This window comes from Ovis aries, chromosome 10, assembly GCF_016772045.2.
Source record: "Ovis aries strain OAR_USU_Benz2616 breed Rambouillet chromosome 10, ARS-UI_Ramb_v3.0, whole genome shotgun sequence".
Lineage (NCBI taxonomy): Eukaryota > Metazoa > Chordata > Mammalia > Artiodactyla > Bovidae > Ovis > Ovis aries.
Window position 1 is genome coordinate 2,661,649 of NC_056063.1, and position 25,345 is coordinate 2,686,993.

Genomic DNA, 25,345 nt, shown 5'->3' on the forward strand with positions numbered 1-25,345 from the left:
TTAATGTAAAGTTTTTAATGTAATGTAATGTAGTTGTATGAATTTTTTTTAGAATGTTATACATTATTTATGTTTTCTCACTTTACTACATGTACAAGTATAGTTTCTTATAAACATTCTTTTAATAACTGCATTTTCTTCAAGGCAGTATTATTTTTTAACTAACCACTAAAATTTAACCCTTTTTTCCCATAATGTTGTAGTATGGCTTGGAAAGAATTATGAGTGAAGAGAGGAGTCTTTCTTTGCTCGCCAGAGCCATTGATCCTGAGCAGCCTGGCATGATGATGGATGTGGTTAAGCTCCTTTCTGCAGTGTGCATTGTAGGGGAGGAAAGCATGTAAGTCTCAACTTGTTTCTCTCATTACACAGTAATTTAATACAGTTTGATTCAATAATGTTTTCATTATTCTATTTTAGTCTAGAATTTATTTTAAATAAATGAAGTATACTTAAGTAGCTTATTCAGATTCATATTGGCTGAACAGAAATGAAAATTTTTCTTCTCTTAATTGATATAGTAGTTATGGACTGACATGTTTCTATGAAAAATGGATTTCTTTATTATTTTTAAACAGTTTTGAACTCAGACCTTCAGTAAACAGTCTAAATGAAGACTTTGAAAAATATACAGATTGGTTCTGTTTCTTATGATGTTTTTCAGATAGAAGTATAAGTGAATAATTGATACTATAATGGTCGAGGGTAGAATGTGTTGACCATAAAGTGTATCGTAAAGTTTGAACTTTAAAGACATTATCTACAATTTCTAAAGCTGTAGCTAAAAAGCCATTACATGTATTGAAAGATAAACCTTTTGTCTTTTTAAGAAAGATTAGTGTTCTTATTACAAGAGAGCATTTAAAAATTACTTAAAATGCCTTTTATATATGGTAAAGATATTCAAACTGAACAATTAACAGAGCAAACAGAAACGGCTCTCCCATCTCTAAGTGTGGGCAGTGCCCTGTGAGTGAAACCCCCAGCATGCATTGGAGACTTGTCCATGTGGGTCCTGTGGGTCCGCTGACTGAAGCCCCGCTCAGCTGGACTTCGCTGGGGAGGCAGCAGGCACCACTTGGCCGGCGCCCCTCCCTGGATGAGGCCGAGTCTGCTGCAGTCCCAGCTGGAAAGCCACGAGTGCAGCTTTAGCACTTTCCCATTTTAAGAAGGCCACCCAAGGATGAATTTAATGTAGAAGCATGGCGTGCCTCCTCTGCCCCCCTCGCCTCTCTTTCCCTCTGCCCCCTACGTCTTCTTCTTCTTCCCCCTCCTCCTCGGTGTCCTGTGCCTTCTCTTTTCCCTTTCTCCTTCCCTTCTTGTCCTTCTCTTCCTTTATCCTCTTTCTCCTTTTCCTCCTTCCTCTTCTACTATTTTTCCTTCACTTCCATATTACTTATATTATTTCTTGATTTCAGATAGATTATTTAAATGATGTTAAGAACTGTTAGGACTAAACTGTCTATGTCCACAAACTGAGATTTTACAGTATACCGGGTACTGTTAGCATAAGTATTCTTTAAAGAAATAGCAAGTATATTTCTTACATAACCATCATTCTTTATATTTGACTATAGTTACTTACTACTGTATGTGTTTGGCCACCAGAACTTCATTTACTTACGCTCAAGGCACAGTACGGTTGTAGTGGTTAAAAGCAGTCTGGACCCACATCCTTGCTCTAGCACTGTACCATTTAGTAGATATGAGACCTTAGACAAATTGTTTAACCCTTCTCTGCTTCAGTTTCCTAACTTACAGTATAGATTAGCAATAATACCTACTTTGGGGAAAGTACCTGATATGTAGTAAGCACTATATAAATGTTTGATAAATAAATATAGGGTTATTATGAGGAATAAATGAATATGTAACATGGTTTGGGCTTGAAATGTGCTATGTAATCACTAAGACACTTTTAAATGTTACCGCTTGTCTAGAAGTAGTGACTGGAGCGTAGTAGGTTAAGCTACTAATTTTGAGTTACTTGGGTTATTTGCTATTTGCAGTTTAATTTGTAATTTTCCAATAGCCTTGAAGAAGTCTTAGAAGCTTTAACATCAGCTGGAGAAGAAAGAAGAATTGACAGATTTTCTTCTATTGTGGAAGGTCTTCGGCAAAATTCAGTTCAGTTGCAAGTAGGTTTCATGTTTATCATTCATATGTTTTGTAAATGTTTACTGACTGATATTTAATAATAACATGTGAAGCTGTTCAGATCAGTTCAGTTCAGTCACTCAGTCGTGTCCGACTCTTTGTGATCCCATGAATCACAGCACCCCAGACCTCCCTGTCCATCACCAACTCTCAGAGTTCACTCAGACTCATGTCCATCAAGTTGGTGATGCCATCCAGCCATCTCATCCTCTCTTGTCCCCTTCTCCTCCTGCCCTCAATCCCTCCCAGCATCAGGGTCTTTTCCAGTGAGTCGACTCTTCGTATGAGGTGGCCAAAGTATTAGAGATTCAGCTTCAGCATCAGTCCTCCTATCTGAAAAATTGAGAGTTGTCATGAGTAAAGAGACCGAAGTATACATAGAGATTTTCAAATATATTATTTTAAGTGCTCCCAAAACATCATGTTAGATTGAAACATTATAGTATCCAAGTTACCTACTTAATATTCATTTAATTTCTCTCTTTCTTGACACAATAATTTTATTGCTATAATTTTTGTTTTAGCCATTGCTAATCAAACATGGGTATCTTTAAGGAATTATTGTAGCCTGATTTCTATCTTCAAATTTTTAAAAATCTAATTGGTGTGGCTGGGACCTGGCTATAGAGAACTTTTAAAGATCCTCAGATGATTCTAATGTATAGTAAAATTTGGAAACTGAGGTTGCCAGTAGATATGAAGTAAGTCTGTTTTACACTTAGTAGACATTATAGTTTCAAATTTTATTTTAAAACTGTATACCTTAGCCATTTAATTTTTCTCAACTTGGTAGGAATAGAAGAGCCAGATCTTAGTGTTAAATTAATAAAAATGGGCATGGTATTTGATGACAAATCAGAAAATGTTCAGTTAGTTCAATCGCATGGTTGTGTCTGACTCTTGCCAGCACGCCAGGTTTCCCTGTCCATCACCAACTCACTGAGCTTGCTCAAACTCATGTCCGTAGAGTTGGTGATGCCATCCAACGATCTCATCCTCTGTTGCCTCCTTTTCTTCCAATATTCAACCTTTCCCAGCATCAGGGTTTTTTCAAATGAGTCAGCTCTTCATATCAGGTGGCCAAAGGATTGGAGCTTCAGCTTCAGCATCAGTCCTTCCAATGAATATTCAGGACTGATTTCCTTTTGGATGGACTGGTTGGATCTCTTTGCAGTCCAAGGGACTCTCAAGAGTCTTCTCCAACACCACAGTTCAAAAGCATCAATTCTCTTGTTCTCAGCTTTCTTTATGGTCCAACTCTTGCATCCATACATGACTACTGGAAAAACCTTAGCTTTGACTAGATAAACCTTTGTTGGCAAAGTAATGTCTCTGCTTTTTAATATGCTGTCTAGGTTGGTCATAGCTTTTCATGACTACAGTCACCATTGGCAGTCACTTTGGAGCTCAGGAAAGTAAAGTCTGTCATTATTTCCATTGTTCCCCATGTATTTACAATGAAGTGATGCAGTCAGATGCCATGATCTTCCTTTTTTGAATGTTGAGTCTTAAGCCAGCCTTTTCACTCTCCTCTTTCACTTTCATCAAGAGGTTCTTTAGTTCTCTTCACTTTGTGCCATAAATATGGTGTCATCTGTGTATCTGAGGTTATTGATATTTCTCCCAGCAGTCTTGATTCTAGCTTGTGCTTCATCCAGCCCAGCATTTCGCATGATATGCTCTGTATAGAAGTTAAATAAGCGGGGTGACAGTACACAGCCTTAATGTACTCCTTTCCCAATTTGAAACCACTTTGTTGTTCCATGTCTGGTTCTAACTGTTGCTTCTTGACCTGCATACAGATTTCTCAGGAGGCAGATCAGGTGGTCTGCTGTTCCCATCTCATTAAGAATTTTCTGCGGTTTTTAGTGATCCACACAGTCAAAAGCTTGGTGGAGTTAATAAAGCAGAATTAGATGTTTTTCTGTAACTGTTGCTTTTTCTGTGATCCAATGGATGTTTTTCAATTTGGTCTCTGGTTTCTCTGCCTTTTCTAAATCCAGCTTGAACATCTGGAAGTTCTCAGTTCATGTACTGTTGACGCCTTGCTTGGAGAATTTTGAGCATTACTTTGCTAGTGTGTGAGATGAGTGCAATCATGTGGTAGTTTGAACATATTTTGGCATTTCCTTTCTTTGGAATTTGAACAAAAACTGACCTTTTCCAGTCCTATGGTCACTGCTGAATTTTCTAAATTTGCTGACATACTGAATGCAGCACTTTCACAGCATCATCGTTTAGGATTTGAACTGACTCGACTGGAGTTCATCACCTCCATGAGCTTTGTTTGTAGTGATGCTTCCTAAGGCCCACTTGACTTCACATTCTAGGATGTCTGGCTCTAGGTGAGTAATCACACCATCGTGGTTTTTTTTTTTGTATAGTTCCTCAGGGTATTCTTGCCATCTCTCTTTAATATCTTCTGCTTCTATTGATTGCTGCTGCAGCTGCTGCTGCTATGTCGCTTCAGTCGTGTCCAACTCTATGCGACCCCATAGATGCCAGCCCACCAGGCTCCCTTGTCCCTGGGATTCTCCAAGCAAGATCACTGGAGTAGGTTGCCATTTCCTTCTCCAATACATGAAAATGAAAAGTGAAATTGAAGTCTCTCAGTCGTGTCTGACTCTTAGCGACCCCATGGACTGCAGCCCACCAGGCTCCTCCATCCATGGGATTTTCCAGGCGAGAGTACTAAGTCCATACTATTTCTGTCCTTTATTGAGCCCATCTTTCCGTGAAATATTCCCCTGGTGTCTCTAATTTTTTTGAGGAGATCTCGTCTTTCCCATTCTGCTGTTTCCTCTGTTTTGCCGAACTGGCCACTGAGGAAGGCTTTCTTCTCTCTCCTTGCTGTTCTCTGGAATTCTGCATTCAGACGGGCATACCTTCCCTTTCTCCTTTGCCTTCCTCTTCTCTTCTTTTCTCAGCTATCTGTAAGACCTCCTCAGACAACCATTTCTCCTCTTTGTATTTCTTTTTCATGGGGATGGTCTTAATCACTGCCTCCTAGATAATGTCATGAACCTCCGTCTATAGTTTTTCACTGTCTATTAGATCTAATCCCTTGAATCTATTTGTCACTTCCACTGTATAATTTAAGGGCTTTCATTTAGGTCACTCCTGAATGGTCTCATGCTTTTCCCTACTTTCTTCAATTTCAGTCTGAATTTGGTAATAAGGAGTTCATGATCTGAGCCACAGGCAGCTCCTAGTCTTATTTTTGTTGACTGTGTAGAGCTTCTCCATCTTTGGCTGCAAAGAATATAATCAGTCTGACTTAGGTATTGACCATCTGGTGATGTTCATGTGTAGAGTCTTCTCTTGTGTGTTGTTGCAAGGTGTTTGGCATGACCAGTGCCTTCTCTTGGCAAAACTGGTACTCTTTGTTCTGTTTCATTTTGTACTCCAAGGCCAGAAAATGTTAGGTATTGCCTAATTAATGACTTTTTATAACCTTTCTGAGGATGGTGTTTGTGAATCTCCTTCTGATGGCAGCATTTGGTATTGGCAGTGATGAGCCCTCTGTGATTGGTGTCTCGGGCAGTAGGCAGCTTTGAAGGTCTGAGTCCTGTGTTGGCACTCTTGCATGAGTCCAATCCCTGGAGCTTCTTGAAATGAGCCCATCCTTCCTCAGGTGGGAGTGAAGGCTGGGCTGTATGTCTGCTGCTGACTTCAGCCCTGATCCTTCAGTTGCCTGTGGGCTGGCGCCTGTTCATTCGTACATCTTTACCCTTTTTTCCCCTTCCCTTCTTTCTTATTGGCCCCGGATTTCTTGTTCACCGCAGTTCTAATGAGGAGTGAACCTGAAGGAACCTGTGTAGAGAAAAGCTGAGTGATCACTTTATCTGAATTTTCCTCTAAGACTCTTGTACCTTTAACCTGTATAGTATTTGTGCAGATCCCAGTGGGTTATAAGATTAATTTTGGCAATTTCTGTAGCGTATTGGAAATTATTTCTAATTTAAAAAAAATCTCAGTATAAAATATGATAGTTATATGTAAAGTTTAAGTAAACATCTTTTTGTTCTAATACATGCTTTTCATATTTAATGACACATATGTACAGGAATGATGAAATGAATAGAATTTTGAATCAGCCAGACTTGAATCTGAATCCAGCTTTTTACATCCTAGCTATGTGAGATTCTAGAACACTTCCTCAATCTTTTCTATACCTCAGTTTTCTCAGTTTCATGATGGTAATAATCTCAGTACCTAGCTCATTGTTGATGCAAGGATTACATAGGATATGAACTCAAATGCTTAGTACACTGCTTGGTTCATTAACAGAAGCATTCCCTAAATGCTGGCTTTAAAATGTATTTCAGTAAATTGAAAAGACAAAGTCAGTGGAGACTAAATGTGATCTTCATTTTTTCAGGAAACATTACGAGTGCTGATATTAAAATTGGTACTTACTATGCAACATTTAATGAAAACTTATTAACAAAAATTTATATTCACACATGAATGCATGCACCAATTTTTATAGTGATTTTATTTATAATAGCCCCACACAGTGAACAACCCCGATGTCCCTCAACAGGTGGATGGCTACACTGTGGTACACCTGTACTTAGAATACCCTTCGACATTAGAAAGGATACAGCTTGCACGGATCTTCAGAGAATTATCCAGATGGAAAAATGCTAGTCCTAAAAGGTTAGACACTGTGTGATTCCATTCTTGGAATCAAATGGAATGTGATTCCATTCTTGGAATCAGACTAAATTATGGAGAACAGTTCTCTAAGAACAATTTACTGCTTTACTGGTTTTCAAAAGTTTGTCATGGGGTCTGGAAAAGTGTTGGACATGTCTATAAATTATAGCAGGAAGGAATGTTGTGTGATTAAAGCTGTTGAGTATCTTAATTCTGCACATGGTTACAGAAATCTGTACATGTGATGAAATCGTGTAGAACTGTACATGCATCCACAGTTGAGCGTAAAGCTGGTAAAATCTGAAAAATCACTGTGGATAGTAGCAATTTCAGTTTCTTGGTTTCAGTACTATACTGATGCAAGTTGTTACCAATGAAAGGAATTGGGTGAGGAGTACTGAGGACTGATCTGTATTTTTTCCCCCAAACTTCCCAAGAACCTGTAATTCAGTTCAGTTCAGTCTCTCAGTCGTGTCCGACTCTTTGCGATCCCATGAATCGCAGCACGCCAGGGCTCCCTGTCCATCACCAACTCCCAGAGTTCGCTCAGACTCAACGTCCATCGAGTCCGTAATGCTATCCAGCCATCTCATCCTCTGTCGTCCCCTTCTCCTCCTGCCCCCAATCCCTCCCAGCATCAGAGTCTTTTCCAGTGAGTCAACTCTTCGCATGAGGTGGCCATAGTACTGGAGTTTCAGCTTTAGCATCATTCCTTCCAAAGAAATCCCAGGGCTGATCTCCTTCAGAATGGACTGGTTGGATCTCTTGCAGTCCAAGGGACTCTCAAGAGTCTTCTCCAACATCACAGTTCAAAAGCATCAATTCTTCAGCGCTCAGCCTTCTTCACAGTCCAACTCTCACATCCATACATGACCACAGGAAAAACCATAGCCTTGACCAGACGGACCTTAGTCGGCAAGGTTATGTCTCTGCTTTTGAATATGCTATCTAGGTTGGTCATAACTTTTCTTCCAAGGAGTAAGCGTCTTTTAATGTCATGGCTGCAGTCACCATCTGCGGTGAGTTTGGAGCCCCCAAAAACAAAGTCTGATGCTGTTTCCACTGTTTCCCCATGTATTTCCCATGAAGTGATGGAACCAGATGCCATGATCTTCGTTTCCTGAATGTTGAGCTTTAAGCCAGCTGTTTCACTCTCCTCTTTCACTTTCATCAAGAGGCTTTTGCATTTCTCTTCACTTTCTACCATAAGGGTGGTGGTCATCTGCATATCTGAGGTTATTGATATTTCTCCTGGCAATCTTGATTCCAGCTTGTGTTTCTTTCAGTCCAGCGTTTCTCATGATGTACTCTGAATATAAGTTAAATAAGCAGGGTGACAATATACAGCCTTGACGTCCTCGTTTTCCTATTTGGAACCAGTCTGTCGTTCCATGTCCAGATCTAACTGTTGCTTCCTGACCTGCTTACAGATTTCTCAAGAAGCAGGTCAGGTGGTGTGGTATTCCCATCTCTTTCAGAATTTTCCACAGTTTATTATGATCCACACAGTCAAAGGCTTAGGCATAGTCAAGAAAGCAGAAATAGATGTTTTTCTGGAACTCTCTTGCTTTTTTCCAAGATCCAGCGGATGTTGCTAATTTGATCTCTGGTTCCTCTGCCTTTTCTAAAACCAGCTTCACCATCAGGAAGTTCACGCTTCACATATTGCTGAAGCCTGACTTGGAGAATTTTGAGCATTACTTTACTAGCGTGTGAGATGAGTGCAATTGTGCAGTAGTTTGAGCATTCTTTGGCATTGCCTTTCTTTGAGATTGGAATGAAAACTGACCTTTTCCAGTCCTGTGGCCACTGCTCAGTTTTCCATATTTGCTAGCATGTTGAGTGCAGCACTTTCACAGCATCGTATTTCAGGATTTGAAACAGCTCAGCTGGAATTCCATCACCTCCACTAGCTTTGTTCGTAGTGATGCTTTCTACGGCCCTCTTGTACTTCACATTCCAGGATGTCTGGCTCTAGGTGAGTGATCACACCATCGTGATTATCTTGGTCATGAAGATCTTTTTGTACAGTTCTTCTGTGTATTCTTGCCACCTCTTCCTAATATCTTCTGCTTCTGTTAGGTGCATACCATTTCTGTCCTTTATCGAGCCCATCTTTGCATGAAATGTTCTCTTGGCATCTCTAACTTTCTTGAAAGATCTCTAGTCTTTACCATTCTATTTTTTTCATCGATTTCTTTGCATTGATCGCAGAAGAAGGTTTTCTTATATCTTGCTCTTCTTTGGAACTCTGCATTCAGATGCTTATATCTTTCCCTTTCTCCTTTGCCTTTCACTTCTCTTCTTTTCTCGGCTATTTGTAAGACCTGCCTAGAGAGCTGTTTTGCTTTTTTGCATTTCTTTTCCATGGGGATGGTCTTGATCCCTGTCTCCTGTACAGTGTCATGAACCTCAGTCCATAGTTCATCAGGCACTCTACCTATCAGATCTAGTCGCTTAAATCTATTTCTCACTTCCGCTGTATAATCATAAGGGATTTGATTTAGGTTATACCTGAATGGTCTAGTGGTTTTCCCTACTTTTTTCAATTTAAGTCTGAATTTGGCAATAAGGAGTTGATGATCTGGGCACAGTCAGCTATCGGTCTTATTTTTGCTGACTGTGTAGAGCTTCTCCACCTTTGGCTGCAGAGAATATAATCAATCTGATTTTGGTGTTGACCATCTGGTGATGTCCATGTGTAGAGTCTTCTCTTGTGGTGTTGGAAGAGGGTGTTTGCTATGACCAGTGCATTCTCTTGGCAAAACTCTATTCGCCTTTGCCCTGCTTCATTCTGTACTCGAAGGCTAAATTTGCATGTTACTCCAGGTGTTTCTTCAGAGGAGGCAATGGCACCCCACTCTAGTACTCTTGTCTGGAAAATCCCATGGACAGAGGATCCTGGTAGGCTGCGGTCCATGGGGTCACGAAGAGTCGGATACGACTAAGTGACTTCCCTTTCACTTTTCACTTTCATGCATTGGCGAAGGAAATGGCAACCCACTCCAGTGTTTTTGCCTGGAGAATCCCAGGGACAGGGGAGCCTGGTGGGCTGCCGTCTATGGGGTCACACAGAGTCGGACATGACTGAAGCGACTTAGCAGCAGCAGCAGCAGCCAGGTGTTTGTTGACTTCCTACTTTTGCGTTTCACACCTTATATTCTTATATCAGAAAAGAAAGTATAAGTGTAAATATGCAGTTAAATGTACATTACTTTCTTTTCTCAAGTGTGACATACAGAGGTTTTCATCTTCCAAGATAGTAATTCTCTCTGGTTAATTTAAGCTTGAAACGGGGCTGAGTTCCTTACAGAATTTCTAGTAGGGTGGGGCCCGTGTGTGGATATATGTAGCAGTAGTAATGCAGAAGAGGAAAAAGCAAACTACATCCAGGAATGTCCCAAGAGAAACAGCACTCATAATCCCTGCTTTGGGCAGCACTAGAGGGCTCTGCCACCTTGCTGGGAGAGCTTTAGCCAGACCCCACACCTTCCGTCACAGAGTCCAGCCTTCCTTTGTGTGATTAGCCTCTTGTGGTCCCTGGGTCTTCCAGAGAGGTGGGTTGGAATAAGGTGGATGGGCCAATCTCTAGTGTCTGTCGTAGTTTGATATTCATTTCTCTCCTCTAGTTAATTTTTCTATGTGTGTTTTCTCTCTTCTCTTGTTGTTCAGACTTGTGTTTTTGGGCACAAGCCTGATGGAATTGCCGTATATTTATGGAATGGAATGGAATGGAATCAAAGTTGGGAATCCTGGAGTGTTTTTGGGTGGCTGTTTCACTTTTCCTCTGCACTTGTGTCCTCAGTGACCGCATGCTGCACCTTCCCTTCCTACGGTGTCTTCCTGATCCAGCCTTCTTGGTCTTGTGGCTGGGAGGGTCAAGAGCACAAAGGATCTGTGATTTCTTGCCACTCCTAGCCTACTGTGTTTGTCTGCCACCCTTGTAGGGGTGCTGCTGTCCAAAGACACGGACTCCTAGGTCTAAAACAAAGGACTCCCTTTACCCACAGCCATAGCAGTAGCTCGAGTTTCAGCTTTGTTAGCCCCAGATTCCAAGTAGAGGGGTCACGTTAGAGCAAAGACACTCTGGGCAGCAGTTACTCTGACCAATACAGGCTGTGATGAGATTTGTTTAGTTTGTCTTCTTGAGTATTCATTGAAGGCTGCTGGTCAGCAGTGCTTCAAGCAGCAGGTTGAGGCTGCTCTGCACTTCTGACCTCAGCCCTGCCTCTCAGATCACGGATCTTGCCAGCCAGACACATCCCGTAAACCACCAGAGTCCATGTTAGGACTCCAGGAAGCTTTCTTCGTTTCTTCTGTTGCAGTTTCACTGCACCTTAGGTTTGAATGATTGCACAAACTTTGTTCAGCAAGGTGGACATCGGGGCAACTCTTTCATCCATGACATGGTGAGTGGAAGCTGATGAGTACCTTCTGGGGCTGACACCGTGTCACTAACTACTCCAGGCAAAGCCAGGGACATGTTTCTCAGGGCCTGTTCCTTTAGTGTCTCATCGTAGGGGTCAGTCTGCTGGTGCACGTATGTCCTTTCTCTCCAGGAAACTTTGCTGAGGAACCAGAGTTGCCTCAGGGTAGAGAGATGACCACAGCTATCTAAGGCTGTATGTGTACAGGTCCTGATTCCTCAAACAGCTAAACACCTCTTATGTGTGCCTCTGAGGTGCACGTCAGTGTTTTGGACAGAGAGGCAAATTAATGCCTCGTTTCCCCGTTAGATGCATAGTCTTGAAGGTGCACTGGGTGCTCCTGGGTGGAACATATTGTCTGTAGTTCTCGGGATCCCCCAGTTGGGATCTCTGTCAGTTGGGAAGCTGCTGGGTGATAGTGCTTTCAGTGAGACCTCCCAGCTGGCTGGTCAGGAACATTGAGTCCAGTCTTTGTTTTTGAAGGGGCTGTGTGATGGCTTGGCAGAGACGGAAGGTGAGTCACAGGAGAGGAATTTTCAGCTTGGGGAGCACAGATCTTTCAGAATGGGCTTGGGTCTGCATGCCCTTTGGCTCTGGAGGGTGGACAGTCTCTGCTTTCCAAGGTGGTTTGTTGTAAAGACAACCTGGTAAAGGTCTTGCAGAAGAAAGGCGGTCTCCACCTCTACCTGCAGTGCTTTCCAGACCCCTGAGAGCCCCACGCAGCGTTTCCTGGTGGCAGCGAGCAGAGCGCTGCCCCTCCGCCTGTCTCCTGCGTGGCTTCTTTTCCCTTAATCTGATGCTCTTGGTGGTGTTTCTGTACACTCGCTGTGCCTTGATGTCACGTGAATGGAACAAAGCCTTCACTCATTTTGGTTCGTGTGACAGTATACTAACTGCTGTTTAAAGGGAAGCATGTTTTCTAAAGTTTCTCATCAGAGAGGAGGAGAACGAGCCCCATCGGAGAGCAGACGTGAGCAAGGGCATGTGGGGCCGCATGGCTCAGAGCGGCAAAGTTCTGGTTCTCTGGCCTTCGGTGTGCTGATGCCAACCTGTAGCAGCTTTAGTTTTTGAGTTTGATCAGAGTATATTTGAATATAAACATACTTTAAATATGGGCTTCCCTGGTAGCTCAGATGGTGAAGAATCCGCCTGCAGTGCAAGGGATCGGATTCGATCCCTGGGTCAGGATGATCCCCTGGAGAAGGGAATGGCGACTCACTCTACTCTGCTTGCTTGGAGAATTCCATGGACAGAGGAGCCTGGCGGGCTCAAAGAGTCAGATACAACTGAGCAACTAACACACGAACTGGTGCATACATACTTTAAATAAATTTAAATCCTTAATTGCCTCCAGGTTTCTCAAAATTTGACTTAGTATTCTTAGATACTCACAGTTAGCTGGATCTTTGCTGTATTTCTTTGGACCACTCTTATTTTTGACTGTTTGTTTATTCATTTGGCTGTTTTGGGTGTTGGTTGTGGCTCGTGGATCTGTGCTCTGTTGTGGGGTCCTTTGACACAGCACAGGGACTCTCTAGTCTGGCGCTTGGGCTCTGGAGTGTGCAGGCTCCGTACTCGTGGCACATGGCATCCTAGTTCCCTGGCCAGGATTTGAACCCATGTCCTCTGCATTGCAAGGCTGGTTCTTAACCATTAGGCCACCAGGGAAGTCTGGACCACATATTTTTTACTAATAACCCAAATCTTATAATTTCTCTTCACCCATTATTGAAGCACATAGCCATTATTCTACTTCTTTCTCTGTTTTTAATTGTGGTAAAATATACATAACATTAAATAAGATAATTTGAAAATAATACTCTTGATGCAACTTGCCTTGTGGAACCAAGACTGTTCATCTGGGTTCCTTGAGTAGCAAGGGGTTTGATGTGCAAGGGACTAGAGGAAATGCCTCCAAGGGGAATCTGGAGAGGGAGCTGAGAGAAGCTGGAGGGTGTCAAACTCAGTGTTGACCTGAGAGCAGGTGAAGGAGAGACAGCAGGAAGAAGGTTGGGGGGAAGTGTCTGAGGGCACTGTGCTGTCCCAGGAGGACTTAGCAAGGTGGTTGGGGGAATCCTCCAGCCAAAGTCCTGGGGATCCCAGGATCGGGCGCATTTCAGCGTTCTTGCTGTGATCAGATGTTGGCTGGTGGAGCCCATGGGAAGTGCGGCTCCGTCATACCTGTTGTGATGGGTGTCGCAGGGCTGCAGCCGGAGCTGTTGGTCGTTTATACTCACTGCAGTCAGAGATTAAAAGTGCATGTTCATGGCTGCTATAAAGACAGAGGTTTCTTAACTTAAAAAAAAAGGGGGGGGGGAAGCTTCTTCAGTCTCTATGGATTTCATTGAGTTCAATTACAGAATAGGTCTTTGCAAATTTGATTGGATCACATTTTTCCATTATACTAAAAAAAAAAAAAGATTTTCTTTTTTTTAATGTAAAAAGTTGAGGGGCTTCCCTGGTGATCCAGTGTTGGAGACGCCATGCTTCCAGTGCAGGGAGCGCAGGTTCAGTCCGCAGTCAGGAGACTAAGACCCCACAGGCTGCACAGTATAGCCAGCCCCCGGAAACATGCTTACCTGTTGGATAACTGGTTTCGGTTCACTAAAGTTTTAGAACTAAAGCAGGAAAACTGACCTTCAGTTCAGCTATCACTGTGCTTTGAAATATGTTCAGTTCAGTTCAGTTGTATCCGACTCTTTGCGACCCCATGAATCGCAGCACGCCAGGCCTCCCTGTCCATCACCAACTCCCGGAGTTCACTCAAACTCATGTCCATCGAGTCGGTGATGCCATCCAGCCATCTCATCTTCTGTCGTCCCCTTCTCCTCCTGCCCCCAATCCCTCCCAGCATCAGAGTCTTTTCCAATGAGTCAACTCTTTGCATGAGGTGGCCATAGTACTGGAGTTTCAGCTTTAGCATCAGTCCTTCCAATGAACACCCAGGAGTGATCCTTAGAATGGACTGGTTGGATCTCCTTGCAATCCAAGGGACTCTCAAGAGTCTTCTCCAGCACCACAGTTCAAAAGCATCAATTCTTCGGCGCTCAGCTTTCTTCACGGTCCAACTCTCACATCCATACATGACCACTGGAAAAACCATAGCGTTGACTAGACGCACCTTTGTTGGCAAAGTAATGCCTCTACTTTTCAATATGCTCTCTAGGTTGGTCATAACTTTGCTTCCAAGGAGTAAGCGTCTTTTAATTTCCTGGCTGCAGTCACCATCTGCAGTGATTTTGGAGCCAAAAAAATAAAAGTCTGACACTGTTTCCAGTTTCCCCATGTATTTCCCATCAAGTGATGGGACTAGATGCCATGATCTTAGTTTTCTGAATGTTGAACTTTAAGCCAACCTTTTCACTCTCTTCTTTCACTTTCATCAAGAGGCTTTTTAGTTCCTGTTTGCTTTCTGCCATAAGGGTGGTTCATCTGCATATCTGAGGTTATTAATATTTCTTCTGGTGCTGGGCAATAATGGAAAAATATGACATTGAAGAAAATGTTACAATGCCTGTTTGAATTTAGCCAAATTTATTAGCGTCTGTTTATTTCCCTTATGGTTAAGACTCTTAAGGCTGTTAGGCTCAAAATGTACCCGAGTTTAATTTTGCCCATGACCAAACAAAGGTTATTCTTTTTATAATGAATGTCATATAACTTCCTATAACTTGATTGACTGTTTCTTTTGCTTCAAGTATCTCCTACCTCCTCAAAAAAGTAAATGTTAAGTAAAGTTACTTAACATCAAGTAAGTCATTCTCATGTTTATTGAAGGCCCAAATGAAGACTACAGGGTATAATTGGATATTTTATTTTTTAAGACCACTGTTGGGGCCTTCCAAAAGGATGCAGAGATCAAATTATTTTAATTCCTCTCTGTTTTCGATTACTACATTTATTGAGGCTTGCAACAGTATGGTTACTGTATCTGTATGAATCAAAAGATTAATATATTAAATGAACAAGTAAATAATATGCCATTAAGCTAATAAACATTAAAGAAGCAAGAGTAAAATAATATTCTAATGTAAACTCATATTATCATTTGGAGTACACACCTCAGTATAGTAAACTAGTGGTTAACATTTTTATCCTAGAGTACTTTGCCAATTTTCTGAATCTATGTAATGCATTTTTTTACTTATGCTTTAAGAGACCACCAGAAAGATAAAGGTAACTCATGACTCAAGGTAACTGCAAAGTTTCATAATTAACCAGTCAGTTAATTATTCAGTTAAGATTGCTGTGCACGGTTCTGCTAGATATTAGAGCAATAAAGATGCATGAAATGCACTCCTTAGGATCTTAAGAAACTTATACTCAGGAATTCAGAGCTTGCTAATATTTCATATGAATATTGTGATACTAGAATCTCAGCAAAATGGAAGAACACAGAAAGAATTCATGGATATCTCAGGACAGTGTCACAATAAATCTTTAAAAATCCTGGTTCTATCTTGAATTCAACTGTTCATAATGATATAAATTAGAGCCTGTCTATCCTGTAATTTATTTGCCTGAATTTGTGTGAGATATTTGCAGTTACTGCAAGCTCTGACTTGTTGTCTTACTGTGTCTATCATTTATAGAAATTTTATTAGAAATATAAGTAAAGTATAGGACTTTACATTTGCTGACATAATTCACCCTTTTCTGTGTTTGTCTTCATAATGTAGTAGTCAGGTTTAGTTTGTATTCTGGATTAACACGTGAGATTTAAAAATTCCTGGGTATTTCTTTTGTTGCACTGGAGGCAAGATATTTGTCTATAAGCATCATTTACTCATTTTAACCTGATAAATGTGGAATTTGATTGTGCAAAGAGAGCAGATGATTTCTGCTGTGGAGCTAAGAAGATGAATAGCTGTATAACCTGTTTCTTCCAGGCCCAGATAGCAGGTATTCACAGATTCTGATAGAATTTTTACTTAACGTACTTTACGGTTGCTGGTTTGCAGTCTGCATTCAGCTTGTGAAGCTGATAGGTGTTCAGTGTAGTATAGCCATCATTTTAACATATGAAAACATCTCCTCATATTCAGGATGAACCTATTGCCCAATTGTGAGCTTTCTAAAGAATACTTTCTTTTGCTGTTTGTTGGATGCCTTTTCAGTTCTTTTGGCATAATCTTGGAGAAAGCATCTGTGTTGTTGGCCTTGGCAAAACTTGGACAAGCCTGTGGTTGGTCTTAATCATCACAGCTCTTAGTGTGCCTGGAATTTTGTGCTCAAACTTGTTAGTCGAAAAAGGGTTGGAAACTGAAAGTTGAAGATACATAAAATATTGATGTTTTTCTCCTTTTGTTTTGTACATAGTGATAAATAGCATTATATTAAATTATGTGGTAGGGGAAATTTAGGTAATATGTATTTACATATGAAGAAACCATTTTCAAGGGTGGAAAACTACTTTGCTGATTAAGTGATGTTAATTCCTGCGTGTGTCTTTGTCTTGCTGTTTAACTTCTTTCTACTTCTAATGATTTTCCTTTGATCATTTGCCTTGTTGTAAGATTGCCTTTGACAAGCTCTATCCCTCTTATTGAATATCTTTGCGATTTTTGCTTACAGTTTATCTGTCCCCCTTTCTAGTTTATGTCATTGCTGACACTTTCCCCACTATTTGTGATTACGGTTGTGGCTACTTATTTTCCTCATCCTTGGCTGTGTGGGGTTTGCTGGTCTCAGTTTTTGTAGTGCATTTTCAGTTTGTTGCTGCTCTTGAGGAAATCCTCAGCCATCCTGAATTCTAGCTGGCAGGCCTGTGCACATGTATGCAGACATGTCTTTATAGCTAGAAGTTGTGTTAAAAGTAGCTTTTCTCATGTAAGGTTCCTTTTTGATAATTGGAGCAAGAGTAACAAGTTTATAGCATTTACTTTTTAAATCATTAAAATGGAGTCCATGATCTAACACCTAAAGATGTTTTACTTAGAAGCCTCGTTTGAACCGAAGGTCAATAAGCAGTGTTTCTAAAATGTTATAAAGTGTTTTTAAACACGCGTTTGTAGTAAGGAGGAGAGTATTTTAGGGTCAGTTTAATTGTATGCTTTCATGTACTGGTTGTTGATGGAACATGAGAGAGTTTTCCATGTGGAAGAGCAGTTCTGTCCTTCTGTAGAAACTGCTCTTTAAGTCACCAGTTTGCCAAATGCAGTGGTAATGATCTTATTAGACAGTTGATCACTCTCTCTGTTGACACACTTTCCTCCCATACTTTTCAGACTTCTCCTTGTTTGTTTTCTACCATATTATAGCTTTCTACTTTTCTTTAACTCATTTCCCCAACCTGCAAATCAAAACCTAAAGTTGAAATTGATGAAACTGAAATGTTCCAGTCAGTTCTTGGACCTCTTCTCTCTCTCTTCTCTTCTCTTCTCTTGATGATCATCTGAGATTTGGTTTTTACATGCAATTGCTATGGTAATCTCTTTCTTGAACTAGGGTCGCCTATATCCAATTTCCTTTTCTACTTCTTTGGATGAGGATCAATAATAGATATTTTCAACTTAACATCTCTAAAACTGAACTCCTGATCTTTCTTCCCAAACCTGTTTCCTCTGTTTATCCTTATTTATTTTCCATCTTAATAAATGACTGTCAGCTTTTAAATTGCCCTGGTCAGAAATCATGGAGTCAGTCTTGCCTCCTCCCTTTCTTTAGTAGTGATTTCTGTCTTCTTCTTTTTGTAGTTGTGTCCCCAGTACCAGCAAGTCCTTAGTAGACATCACTAACAGGCTTGGAAGTAATGAAATGCATAACCTAATTAACAGAGAGGGTCTGATGCCCAAAGATAGAGCCTTTATTTAACTTAGGATGCTCCCAGGGGGAAGGCAGAAACTCCTGTTTTCTTACCCTCTTCAGTTATCAGTTCTGGGGTGAGGTAGCTTTTGTCTGCCTTTGAAACTGTTAGCATAGCATACTTAATGCAAATTAATGGAGACCATATATGCTATGTTATTGGAACATCAAGCAGAGCATGATGATTAATTCCTTATGATGAATATCACAATTTCATTATTTCCTGGAGTTTCTGTTAATATCCTAGCATTCAGTAACTAATTTTTTAAATGAATGTATGATTCTTAATGTACATTTCATTTTTAAAAGCAGAATTTTTTTCTAGTCTCCTGTGCAATTTGTTTCTCTCCTTGCATTTCATGTGTCTGTTAATACTCCCACCTCCTATCTTGTTGAGAAACAAAGGTGGGAGAACTTGTAAATTCTTCTCTTTGGTCTCAACCACATGTTCACCCAGCCATCACATGTTTTAGAAAGGTGGTTCAAGACCTCCTCATTGCTCACTGAGGTTGCCACTATGATAGCTTTATTTCCCTGCCATGCTGTGTGGCATGTGGGATCTTAGTTCCATGACCAGGGATTGAACCTGTGGCCCTTGTATTGGAAGCTCTATGTCTTAACCATTGGACCACTAGGGGAATCCTAAGATCACTTCTTTACTTAATGTGTTACCTCTGTTATTTCCTCTCCTCTGCATGAAATCCTTTATGATTCTCCCTATTTCCAGCTGAACCAGCACTCTCTGATTTGGCCTGGGAGGCTGTGCTTCATCTGTCTGGCCTCGTCTTTAATGAGTCCTTCCCCTGCACTCCCACTTCCTACCTTTACAGACTGCTCAGAAAATCTGAATTCCTTGTGATTCAACAGAAGGGCCCAGGGCTTTGAATATGTTAACTCTTAATATTTGAACACCTTGGTCTCTTCATCTGGCTGCCTGTCTTCCGATTAATCCTTGAGAGTCAGTTCTGTTCCTCAGCTGTCCTTGTTTTTATTAGTCTCCATATGCTTATATAGTATATTCTCATATATCTGTTAGAGTGAATTTTTGTTATTGTACCTATTGTACCTACTTATCTTCACTAGGGTAGACAACATGTGCCGTTTTACCTTTGAGTTCCTGAGCCTTTTCTGCTGTCTATAGAAATTGATTTATATGCTGGTATGCTGTATCAGTGTGAAATCATGTGGTAAAACAGGTCCAAATATCTCAATATATGTGTTAAAAACCTAGAAGGAACTCTTTGATCTTTACCTTGATTATAGAGTTTTTCATCTGTAAGAAAATAAATCAATACATTTCACTGCATGTAGACATATATTTACAGGATATAAATTAATCAAAAAGTGGGTATGGGTCGTGATAATGGTAAGTTACCATTAGAATTGGGAAGGGATCTTAATGAATTAAATTCATTACTTCAGTTTGTCAGTTTCCTATTTTTCCTTTTATGGGAAATTGCCTTTAAAATGCTTCCTGGAAGCAATTTGGATGATCCTTTCCCTTTCTTTCTTCTCAATTTTGTGCTAATATTGTTCTGTACATATTGACTTTCCATTTAGGTGATATTTGCTGCTAATTTTTAGGTTGTTTATTTTTGCTGCTTTCTTTGAGTTGTCTATAATTTGCATCTTTTCTGGAAACCTGGTGACTAATGCTAATTTAATTTCTCTGTACGTAGAGAAACATGATTCGTATGCCGTTTGAGATCTTTTATAATGCTGAAAAAAATTTGTGGGTACTGGGTAATGACTGGCAAGGAAGTGCAAAGAAAGCCTTTTAAACTTGACTTTTTGACGTGAACTGTTTACAGCTGAGTGAACATGTACTGAAAGGTAGACTCTGTTTTAAGTTTTTCTTTTCTTTTTTTTCTAAATATGTTTTGCTTTTCCCTCTCTTTCAGGTTTTGACAGTAGAGGCATGCTCGCCAGATTTTAGTGTTTAGATATCAAATAGAACAATTACAGTATATTTCAACCAGCTGGAACTCAGACCCCTGTTGGTGTTTTAATCCCAAAATGGCATCTTAAATTCATATAAACCTTGCCTTAAGGGATGGAGAAAGGACAATTTAGAGAACAGCATGAGGTTAAACATATTGATCAGTAGGCTAGTCTTTCTTGTTGGCTTTTGGTAGAATGCAGGCTTAGAAAAATAACCATCAACAACAACGAAGAATTCTTTGCTTCCCTAGAAACAACCTCTTTTGTTTTCATTATATAGATTTTTGATAATGAAAGATACAATTCAGCCAGTGATTTAAAACAAAACAAAACAAAACAAAAACGATATCCAAGTTGAAAGTTGGAGTTCCAGGGTAAAAGTTGAGAAAATATGATTTTTTAATTTTTAGCTCAGTTGGCCATGTTAATTCTTTATGTCTTCTTAATAAACATAACATACAGTAGGTCTGAAATTTTGTCAAAGTGCAGAGACCAGTGCCTGGTCAGTTAAGTAAGTAAGTAAGTGTTAGTCACTCAGTCGTGCCTGACTCTTTGCGACCCCATGGACTGCAGCCCACCAGGCTCCCCTGTCCATAAGATTTTCCAGGCAAGGATACTGGAGTGGGTTGCCATTTCCTTCTCCAGGGGATCTTCCCAACCCAGGGATCAAACCAGTAATTAGCCTTGCAATGTTCATAATACAGTTTTTGGTTATAGCAACCCCATTAACTAAATTTATGCCTTAGTTAATTCTTATTGACTTAAAGTCTTTGGGTTTCTCTTGATGAATCGGAAGTTATTTTATTATCCTAGTTTAGGTAAGTGTTATCTAAGGATATTTATAGTTTTTCAACTAATGTGTGTTCAGTTTATGTCTTGTGTGCATGGAATGATATTTTTGGACAAGAACTTAACTTTTGGTTGGAGTGAATTAAAAACTCCTCTGAAGATATATTTCTTGTATAATTTATAATTGACTAAAGTATTTTACATTCAAATTATCGTTTTAATAGACTCACCTGTGAAGGAAGATATTTGATAATACTTGGAACACAGCCTTGATGTCTCAGTGCTATTACTCCTTTTTAAATGTCTGATCCAAGTCTAAGTCTTGCTGTGTAATTTATTATAGGTAGCGTGTATGCAGCTCATCAATGCCCTTGTTACATCTCCTGATGACTTGGACTTCAGGCTTCACATCAGAAATGAATTTATGCGTTGTGGATTGAAAGAGATATTGCCAGTAAGTGCCCTGCAGTCTCCTTATTAATATTTAAATTAGAGAAGTACTTGAGTAGGGGGAAATTTAGATAAATTACTTTCAAGAATAATTTATCTATGGGAAAAAGGCTTGAGTATAAAATCTATTTTTAAAATACAGATGATAAGTTTTGACTATTAGTTAACACTTTAAGTCTTTGAATGCTATAAATCAAGTTGAGTGGTTCATTTATTGTTTATATTTTTCATTAATTTTTTGCATTATTAAAACCAAACATTTCCTCATAATTTCTATTTAATATCTGTAGAATTTAAAACATATTAAGAATGATGGCTTGGATATCCAACTTAAAGTCTTTGATGAGCATAAGGAAGAAGATTTGATGGAGTTCTCCCATCGCCTCGAAGATATTAGAGCTGAATTTGAATATCCTTTTGTGTGATGTCCAATCAAATATGTATTAATTACTAATAATTACTGCTAAATCTTAAACAGTCAGCCCCTAACCCTAAAATATTAAACTTCTGAAGCCATTTCTAGGTAAACACTATAAAATCAAAACTTTATTGAATCAGAGGGATGTTTGTGTAAACCTCTTTATTAGTTTATATGTGTTTTCATGAAAACATGCTTATATAAATGAATGTGGCACCTTAAGTCTGGATACTGTAGGCCTCTTAATGTGTACCTGTGCCGTCTGTTCTTTCTGTTTGGAGCCCCCCGCCCAGTGCTTTCCTGCCTTGGGAGGAGGCCCCTTAGCCTGCTGGTTATTTCTGCCCTGTACCTTGCGTGTATTTTCTTATGGGCCTTTGCTGGCTCTGTGCATCTGCAGATGTTTGTGTTTGTCCAGAAATGAGCCACATCTCTGTCTTCCACGGGGGAGCGCCATGGTAGGTAATGCCTGGCACCAGCGCTCTTGGTCACGGCTGCCCCAGAACCCAGTGCAGCCTTCATGACCAGCTCTCCGCCACTTTCTGCCAGAGCGTCTTGGCTCAAGAGAGTAAGATTGGTTGGAGTCGACTGTGGAGGAGAAGCCAGAAAGTATCAGGTGAAGTTGTCATTTGCACAGTTTCCCTCTACTCTCATACCTAACTACATGCATTTTATGCTTAGTCTGTACGATACCTATTTCAGAGTAAGACAGTAATCTTTGGAGGCCTTACAGAGCAGATTCTGTGTCACATTACTGCAGTTATTTGGTGTAGAGGATAAATAAATCCACATATTCCTTAATCAATTTACTGAAGCGAATGATCTTTACAACATGGTGTGGAACACAGTTAAGGAAACCAGAGCAGAGGGATATTTCATTTCAATTCTGCAGCATCTTTTGCTGATTCGAAATGATTATTTTATAAGGTAAGAGGAAACTATATTCTAATATTTTCTTTCACTAATAAAATTATATTGTGAAATTCACCAGCTGTTTGATTTGAGCATGAACATATTTTTAAGATTTCTTTCTTTAATAGTATTAATTCATAGTATACAGTGTTTCCTTTGGGTATATATTTAGATAGATGATGGTATAAAATGATACTACTATTACTTTTTAAGCTCTAGCAGATTCTTGGTTACAACTTTTCATCTGAATAAAAATAAGAACTAGCAACAAATTTACTTATCACTAATTTATTGCATGATGTATAATATTTTCTGGTTAGTCCTTAGGCAGTAGGAATGGTGTTGATAAGTTTCTTTTCATAAGTTATAAAAAAGATACTAAAACATCAATTTTATTAGTGTTTAAGTAGCTAGAAAGTTCCTTAATAGTACAGTTATGTTTAATGTTGCTAATGTATCAGAAAGCTAGACCAATAACTTTGAAGTCATTTTATTATACCTTAGACATCTTGAGCTCAACAGATTTTTAAAGAAATTAACTGTTATCCATATCTGCATGTAGTTATATGGGTTTCCCAGGTGGTTCAGTGGTAAAGAATCCACCTGTCAATGCAGGAGACTCAAGAGATGTAGGTTTGATCCATGGTTTGATCCTGGCATAGAAAATGGCAACCCACTCCAGTATCTCGCTTGAAAAACTCCATGGTCAGAGGAGCTTAGCAGGCTACATATATGCCCATGGGGTCACAAACAGTCAGACACGACTGAGTGACTGAGCACCACCATCTGTGGTTATATACGGATAGTAGCACTGAAGCTGCTCTATTGTTAAGAAGATTGAAATGGTAACATGAGTGAAACTCCTAGCCAGATATGGTGTATGCTCAATAAATATTCTCTATGCCCTCTTTCCTTTTTTATTACTGTTTTAAGAAGGAAGCTAAGATCTTTTGAGTATGAAGCCATTTTGGCCACCTTTAACTTTGCTGAAATTTTTTTCTCAAATACTGTGGATAGTATGTCTTTTCTTACTCTGACTTCAAGTAGGAGTTGTTAGTTTCATTCAGGCTGTGTCGTCTGGGTGATGTCAGAGGGAGTAATTTAGGTTTTTGATGTGCCTAACAAGTGAACAGAAATCTAAACATGGTAAAACTTTGGGTTGAGATGAGTATGACCACCTGCCCCACCTCATTCCTTTGTGAAACTGGCAAATCCAAAGATCTTCTAAAACATGAGTCAGGAACCTGTTTGAGGCTTCATTTGCTTCTTTCTCATATTTTATTAAAATAAGACAGTTTATTGAACCACTTTATAAATGCTAGATAAAAAATACTAATACTTGATTAAATAAAATTTTTGAGAATCATGCTGCTGCTAAGTCGCTTCAGTCGTGTCCGACTCTGTGCGACCCCATAGATGGCAGCCTACCAGGCTCCCCTGTCCCTGGGATTCTCCAGGCAAGAATACTGGAGTGGGTTGCCATTTCCTTCTCCAAAGCATGCATGCATGCTAAGTCGCTTCAGTTATGTCTGATACTGGAGCGGGTTGCCATTTCCTTCTCCAATGCATGCTATGTTGCTTCAGTTGTGTCCAACTCTGTGCGACCCCATGAACAGCATGGAATTCTCTAGGCAAGAGTACTGGAGTGGGTTGCCATTTCTTAGGTACCCTAATTGTAACATTGTACTCTTCTGAGAATTTAAAAGTAAACTTGAAACTTTTACTCATTCTAAAGTAATCCCATCCTTTTCTTGATCTCTGTATTTTCCAAGAATTTAAGACTGTTCGTTGCTTTTGAAGGTTTGAATGTGTCTAATAGTGTAGAAATGGTGGCTTAGTGGTAAAGAATCTGCCAGCAATGCAGGAGCCTCAGAAATCGTGGGTTTGATCCCTGGGTTGGGAAGATCCCTTGGAGGAGGGTTTGGCAACCCACCTCAATGTTCTTGGCTGGAGAATTCCATGGATGGGAGCCTGGCAGGCTACAGTCCACAGGGTCACAAAGAGTCGGACAACCCCTGAAGCGGCTTAGTGCACGTGCATAGTGCTGCAAAGGAGGTTATTTCTTACTCTGGATCCTAGTCCCTTACATCTGTGCTCCAGGGGACATGTGGTTTTTAAACCTCAGAACAGATTATAAAGCACAGCTCTTGTTGGGCATGCTCAGGCAAGCCTATCACTTTAGTAGAATCAACTTTCTAGAGAAATAGTACATTATAGTGTTACTGAAAATACAAGTCTGTGTGCCTGACTCACAGTGAGACCAAACAACACTAGGACATTGGCGTTTGGAACAGAGAAAAGTTTACTGCAGAGCCAGGCAAGAAGATGGGTAGCTCATGCTTTAAAAATCCCAAATTCCCCCAAAGCTTTCAACAAAGCCCTTTTACAGGAAAGGTGGAGAGGGGAGTGGTTAGTTGGTACAGACTTCCTGGTGTGAAATCCTTGTTCTTGAAGTCAGGTCACACTCAGGTGACGATGTTCCTGTAAATCTCTACCAAACAAATGTTATTCTCTGTCCTGACAACAAACACCAAGTCCCAGGGCATAGCTCTCATCCTCCAAAGCCCAGGTCCTGGCCAAGAGGAGGCCCACCTCGGTTGGCGGCTCCCTCAGGGCCAGGTACCCAGACTCTGTTTAGCCGTCATCACTGAGGAGCCCGGCGCCCAGGACCCAACTGGCCCACTGTTCCTCAGGCCCCCAAAAGGGGGCAGGAGGCAGGGCCCACAGCCTGCGGCCCAGCCGGACGGCCACCGCTCTCCGCTCACGGAGACCGAGGTTGCAGAGTGGT

The 25,345-nt window shown here is 40.4% G+C and overlaps 1 protein-coding gene across 4 annotated transcripts in view; it reads left to right on the plus strand.

Moving 5' to 3' along the window:
• The window catches only part of DIAPH3 (diaphanous related formin 3), a 571,588-nt gene that overhangs the window by 171,743 nt on the left and 374,500 nt on the right, over nucleotides 1–25,345 (plus strand). For all 4 annotated transcript variants that reach the window (XM_060394025.1, XM_060394029.1, XM_060394026.1 and 1 more), the window contains 5 exons: nucleotides 204–340; nucleotides 2,033–2,138; nucleotides 21,124–21,234; nucleotides 21,521–21,639; nucleotides 22,456–22,572. In XM_060394025.1, the coding sequence (XP_060250008.1) occupies nucleotides 204–340; nucleotides 2,033–2,138; nucleotides 21,124–21,234; nucleotides 21,521–21,639; nucleotides 22,456–22,572 (590 nt within the window). The remainder of the gene's footprint in view (nucleotides 1–203; nucleotides 341–2,032; nucleotides 2,139–21,123; nucleotides 21,235–21,520; nucleotides 21,640–22,455; nucleotides 22,573–25,345) is intronic.